This window comes from Entamoeba dispar, genomic scaffold (assembly GCF_000209125.1).
Source record: "Entamoeba dispar SAW760 scf_1105229457847 genomic scaffold, whole genome shotgun sequence".
NCBI lineage: Eukaryota > Evosea > Mastigamoebida > Endamoebidae > Entamoeba > Entamoeba dispar.
This window is the reverse complement of record NW_001852897.1, coordinates 36,854-43,105: the sequence shown is the minus strand read 5'-3', so window position 1 is coordinate 43,105 and position 6,252 is coordinate 36,854. Positions and strand designations below refer to the sequence as shown.

At 26.6% G+C, this 6,252-nt stretch overlaps 3 protein-coding genes across 3 annotated transcripts, besides 8 other annotated features; 1 reads left to right on the top strand and 2 right to left on the bottom strand.

Moving 5' to 3' along the window:
• Positions 1-23: 23 nt before the first annotated feature.
• Positions 24-689, top strand: EDI_233980 (uncharacterized protein; the record flags this gene model as incomplete). Its single annotated transcript, XM_001733895.1, has 1 exon — positions 24-689. The coding sequence occupies one exon, from the start codon at positions 24-26 to the stop codon at positions 687-689; it is 666 nt and encodes a 221-aa protein (XP_001733947.1).
• A 161-nt stretch (positions 690-850) lies between these two features.
• Positions 851-3,520, bottom strand: EDI_233970 (5'-3' exoribonuclease, putative; the record flags this gene model as incomplete). Its single annotated transcript, XM_001733894.1, has 1 exon — positions 851-3,520. One exon carries the CDS (start codon positions 3,518-3,520, stop codon positions 851-853), a length of 2,670 nt encoding a protein of 889 aa, XP_001733946.1.
• A 314-nt stretch (positions 3,521-3,834) lies between these two features.
• Positions 3,835-3,904: a sequence feature (AT_rich).
• A 96-nt stretch (positions 3,905-4,000) lies between these two features.
• Positions 4,001-4,044: a sequence feature (AT_rich).
• A 104-nt stretch (positions 4,045-4,148) lies between these two features.
• Positions 4,149-4,184: a sequence feature (AT_rich).
• Positions 4,185-4,365: 181 nt separating this feature from the next.
• Positions 4,366-4,399: a sequence feature (AT_rich).
• Positions 4,400-4,605: 206 nt separating this feature from the next.
• Positions 4,606-4,662: a sequence feature (AT_rich).
• A 19-nt stretch (positions 4,663-4,681) lies between these two features.
• Positions 4,682-4,855: a microsatellite.
• On the bottom strand, positions 4,688-6,124 carry EDI_233960 (serine/threonine protein kinase RIO1, putative; the record flags this gene model as incomplete). The annotated part of the gene is made up of 1 exon (XM_001733893.1): positions 4,688-6,124. The coding sequence occupies one exon, from the start codon at positions 6,122-6,124 to the stop codon at positions 4,688-4,690; it is 1,437 nt and encodes a 478-aa protein (XP_001733945.1).
• Positions 4,886-4,912: a microsatellite.
• Positions 5,876-5,910: a sequence feature (AT_rich).
• Positions 6,125-6,252: the final 128 nt, after the last annotated feature.

Below are 6,252 nucleotides of genomic sequence, written 5' to 3'. Positions count from 1 at the left end.
TTATTATTTCTAATGAACGGTTGATGTTATCTCAAAAATACTCTCAAAAAGGTCAAAAAGTTGAAGAAGGGATTTTTAATACTAGTTCAAAGGAGATAAAACGTAGACAAAATTTTGAGGAACTAATACCTAGAAAGAAAAGTACATCAACAAGTATCGCTTCAATAAATTTAAGTAATAAGGATTCAACAGATCCTTTTTCGATAAAAGAAGTTCAAATTAATAAAACACAATCAAGAAAACATTCTTTTATCAAAAGTGATATTTTCAATGACTATATTAATTATATTTCAAAAGTCGATTTAAATACACACTTTAATATTTCAACAACTAGTGTTTGTAAAAAAATCCCAAAATATTGTTTTCAAGTAGAATATCGTTTGCTTTGTGAAGTTTTTACTGATTCAATACTTAGAAATTCTAATGTTGTTTTGTTAAAAGGATATCCAAGTATAGTTTCACATAAAATATTTGAAATGTATTGTCTGAAGTCAAATATGCTTGAATTATTAAGAATTATAAAAGACCCTCAACAAATTTCCCAAACTAGAGTAATTATTGGCATGTTTAATAAATGCGTTTTAGCTCTAGAAGAAATAAGAAAATCAAGAGGATTATGTCAAAATTACAGTATCATAAAAGATAGATACCCACACGTTCAATTTATTGCCCTTGGTCGTTACCAATAATAACACTTTATGACTTATTTAAATTCTCACTTTTTGATATGATTCAATCACGAATTTCTCTTTTTTATTATCATTTCTCATTTTTTTGGTTTTTCCTTTATTATAACAAAACTTTTAACTTAAAGTAGAAATCAATCAAAATTAATTAGTTATTTTGTTTTTTAACAATAGTTGAAAAAACCACCATAGCCACCAGAACTTGGTTTTTTTGGTTGTTGTTGAGGTTGTCCTGGGTTTGAATAAGGGGTGTAGGCTGGTGTTATATGATTTTGCTGATTATAATAAGGTCCATTTGGGTGATAAAATTGTTGAGGTTGATAATAACTATAATTTTGTTGTGGGGGTTGAGGATAATTATAATTTGGTTGTTGATAGTTTTGTTGACTAACCATGAATGGGGTAAAATATGTTTCTGGTTGTTGGTTATGATACTCTGTAGGATGTTGTTCGGTCTTTCTTTTTTGTTGATAATCGTCTTTAAACTCTCTTTTACGTTCATCGATATAACTATCACCACCATTAGATCTCCTTTTAGATTGATAAGTACTACTTTGTTTTGTATTTGAAAATCCACGAACACTAATTTCAGGAAGAGTAATAGGTTCTCCATCTAAATACCGTGTTTTAAACACATGACCTTCTTCAAATTGAGGATTAATAAATCCAGCAATAAAACATTGGTTTTGGTCCTCACTAAGTTCCATGTCATCTACTGGAATAATAAAACCAGATAATCCTTGTTGAGAATTTACAATAGGTGTTAATAATTCTTTATAATCTGATAATGGGACCTTTTTATCTTCCCCATTTAATTTATCAATTGTAGGTTTAATCAATCCCCAAATACTTGAACAAGTAGTTTTAAAGGTCTGTATAGTTGTAAAATATTTTACATTATCTTTACCAATAAATATATAAGAATCACCATATCTTCTATTCCGTTGTCTTAACTCACCTGTTAATTCCATTTCTATCGGTTCCACATAATGCAATAACTTTTCTTGATCAATGAAATTTAATACAGCAATAGCTTTATAATCAACTTTTTCTCCATTAAAATCAAGTTCAAATGTATCTGGATAAAATTCACTTATTGGTGATCCTTTAGACTTCATTAAATCATGGAACTGATATGGTAAACAACTTTTAGATTTAGGTGGTAACACAGACATTAATTGTTCAAATGGTCTAAATGGAATGCTTTCTTTATATTTTATTGTAAAATTATAATCAACATATTCTCCCATATCTTCAGCAAAAGGAGCATAAAGATATGGATAATACCAATCCCATGATTGACATCCTTTATAGTAATACCCAAGAACCCAATTCATTCCTTCAAAATAACTATGAACAATATCTCGAACTTTTTGAGTATCTTTCTTTGGATTTATCTTAAATTTTACATTATAATATCTTTGAATATATCCTGGTTCTCCTAACTTAAGTTCATCAGATAATTCTTTTTTTTCAAATTCTTCTCTAAGTTTTCTTTCTTCATTTTCGATTGATTTTATTTCAGCCTCTTGGATTTTGAGTTGTTCTTGTTGTTCTGGAGTAAGTGAATTAATACTTTCAGTACTTTTTAAAGTACTATTTTCATAAATATTTGCTTTCTTAAGTTCAAGATCCCTTATCTGATTATCTAATCTTCGTTTTGCATAGTTCTTTTCTTTTTTATTTCTTGTTTCGAGGATTGCTGGTTCTTCCTTACCAACTTCTCGTAAAAAGTTCTTAGCATTAGTAACATTAAGACTACCACTTTCAGTGATATATCCTCCATGTGGTAAAAATTCTCTATAAACTTTCATTAAAAGATCAACTGCTCCATCTCTAATATCTAATGATGGAATATGTGGTAAGAAATCATTTCCAACTAAGAAACAAAAGAAAATAAAATCATCAACACATCTTTCAAATTCAAATCCCTCTACTTTTAATGTAATTTGAAGATATCCTCGAAGAATATGACAATGAAGAAATTGGAATGGTTTTATAATAGTGTCTAATGCACCAACTTCTTTTCTATGTGGACATTTATCTGGAGAATGAATTCCATTACAAATGTAACATTGTTCTTGTTCAAAAAATACTTTTTCTCGAATAATACTGAAAAATCGTTCATGAGTGGCAAGAGATAACATAATAAGATCTGCATCTAATCCATACATACAATGATGAATATTTGGATTATAATCTGGTGATTCTTTTTGTCTTCTAATAAAATCCATAATTTTATGTTCTCCTTCTCCTGGTACTCCAGAATCACTTAAAATAACAACAAGTTTATTCCAATAACTAGATTGACTCATTCTTTCTTTTATATATTTCTTTAATGCTTTAGAAACTGCTGACATAAACTCTGTTCCAGGAGTAATACAATTCGAGTCTAATGGTCGTACATAAGGAATTTCAGGTAATCCATTCATTACTCTATTCCGATTCTCTTCTGCTTGTTTACGTTCATTATCATCAACTTCTTTGGCTGACTTAAATCTACGACTTCTTTGTTGGTTCATTTTTGCTCTTGGTGCAACTCCATCAACTGCAAGATACAATAACTTTCTAGGTCTAACAATGTCAATAAGGTAATCCAAATATCTACCTAACATTACCATCATATCTTCTATTGTTTCTGGTGATTGTCTATCTTGTGGATGGAAACAAGGATGAATTAATCCATTCATATCAATATAAAAATTATCATATTCAACCCCATTAAAGTTAGGTTCATTTAGGTCATTGTATTGTTCGTGGAATGACCCTTGACAACTATCAATAATTTTTGGAAATTTTTGACTTAACCACCTAAAGAATGATGGAACTCCCATTGATCTTTCAAGTTCAATTTCTTTTCTTTTTTCTCCTCTTTTATTTTGTGTTTTATATATCAAAGATAAAACCATTATCATTTCTTTCATTACGAAGAAAGAACAACCAAATCCTACTAATAACCAGCTATGTCTGTAACCCAAAACTACACCCAAAGTACAATTCGTTGACAAAAAAAAATCGAAAACATTAATAAATAGGAAAAAAGTATAACAAAAATTGAATTTTAGAAAAAGTTATTAATAAAATGATATGAAATAATAAAAAGGACAAACAAGAGATAACAAATTGTTCAACTAAAAAACAACAAAACTATTTTTTGATATTTAGTAATAAGAATATATTATATAACTTTTAAAAAATCTGTAATTTTTATTAATTAAGACATGTCATGAGAGGTGATGCATTAAATCATCTATTTGAAGTTTTTTCTTTTTACATCTTTCTCAATTATTTTTTTTAATTCTTTCTGTCTTTTCTTTTTAAATTTAATCAATAATCATAATTTTTAAAGAAATTAATAGGCATTACTATCGCAAACAATTTACAAAACATTACAATATCAGAGAATAATTTATTTTTTGTTAACCTACTTTTTTAGATAATACACATATTTCAAATGGTTTCATTAATTAACAAATTATATTTACTTAAAAAAATTTTCATTGGTTAGGTATTTCAATACATTATGTGACATTTAATATTTAAAGGTAAAATGGTATATTGATATGAACTGAAAGTTCTTTTAAAGTTATATCATAAATCGAATAACATCATTATCAATAAAATAAAAATATGAATCAGAAATATTCTTGACTAAAAGACACTTCTGTTTGCGATACAGTTATATAGATAATAAAATTTAAAATATATTATTACTTTACCTTATCTATCTTGAAAAATAATTTGTTTAGAGTTATTGTTTTCTCAAAAAATAATAAATATTGTTTTTAATTGTTCTGTGGTATCGCTCTTGTCATTGACTGTACTACCCAATTTATAAAGTGACAAAATTAAATAACTTTCATAGAACGAAAAGACTTTTCATTTTTAATGATATCTTCCACGTATTATAACTCATAACTATTTTTAATAAAAAAATTATTAAAAATAAAATGAAAAATAAAATAATAAAATTTATGAGATATAAAACAATAATATTATTTTTATTTTGTTTGATTTCGTTTTGAATGTTTAATTAATTGTTCTTTCTTTTTCTTTGGCATTTTATGTTTTAATTTCTCTCTTCTTTCAATTTTATATTGCTTTTTATGTTCTTTTCTTAATTTTTTTTCTTCTTCTTTATCAACTTTCTTTTCTTCTTTTAATTTTTTGACAAATTCTTTATATTCTTCGCTGTCCATTTCTTCTTCTTCTTCTTCTTCGTCTTCAGTAGTATCAATACTTTTATCAATTAATTCATTGTTTGTTTGTTCTATTTGTTTTTTTAATTCTTCTGCTTCTTTAGCAAGTTGTATTTCTCTAAGATCAACCAATTTCTCTGCCTCTCTCATTTCTTCTTCAAGTTGGTCTTTGTATAATTCTTTTTGTTTTTTACTCAATTTTTTCATTCGTTTTCTTTGAATTTCTTCTTTTTCTGAATCAGAAGCAGAATCATCATTTACAGTAATTTGTAATGGTGCAAGTTTAACATGATTAGGAATTGCATTTGGCATAAACAAAACACCAGTCATTTTCTTTGGTTGAAAAACATCACGAATTGGTTCATTTAAGTCATGTAAAGAACTTGGAATAAAAGAATTTAAAAAGACTTCATCATTTGGATCCCAATTAGTTCTAAAATGTTCTTTAATAATACTTTCAATTTTATTTTCTTTGATTGAAGCATTTGTTATAGTATAAAAAAGTTCTTTAGGAGATAATGTATGTATTCCAATCTTATTAAAATATGTTGAAATATTAACACAATCCATTCTCAAAAAATCATTTGATTGAGGATGTGATAATTCAATAGATTGTCCTACATCAATTACATATACTTTATTCTTCCACCAAAGAAGATTATATTCACTTAAATCGGCATGAACCATATTACAATCATGATAAAGTTGATGCATCATCCATACTACTTGTCTATATGCTTCATTTTTTTCATCATCATTTAATCCTGCATCTTTAAGTCTTGGTGCAGCACATCCATCATGACCAAGAAATTCCATAATTAAAACATTATTTTTAACTATAATAACTTTAGGTGATGGAATTCCTGCTGTATTTAATCGTTTTAAATTTCTCATTTCTTTTTCTGCCCACATTTTAACCATTTTTCTTGGATTTGATTTACAAAATCCTTTTCTATATCTATAATCTCCTGTAACATATCTTTCTCTATCTTTAAATATTAATATTGATGTTTTAAATATTTTTACTGCTAATTCAATTTCTTGTCCAAATGCATGATATACATTAGCTTCTTTACCTGTTGATACTGTACCATGTAATTCTTTTATTATTCCATTTTTAATAAATTTAGATAATACTACACGAGTACGATGATCAAGTACTTGGTCATTTGTTGCTCTATCTGATCGGTCTTTTATTCTAGTAGATGCATCTGGAATATAATTTTCATATTGTTCCATTATGAATTATAACAGAATGATTGTTTGTTTTTAAGCTCATTAAAAAAGTAAAAGGGTTCTTTTCTTTAAAAAAAAAAAACAAAAAAAAAGGATTTTATTTCACTTTATAATCTCTTATAATATAATTG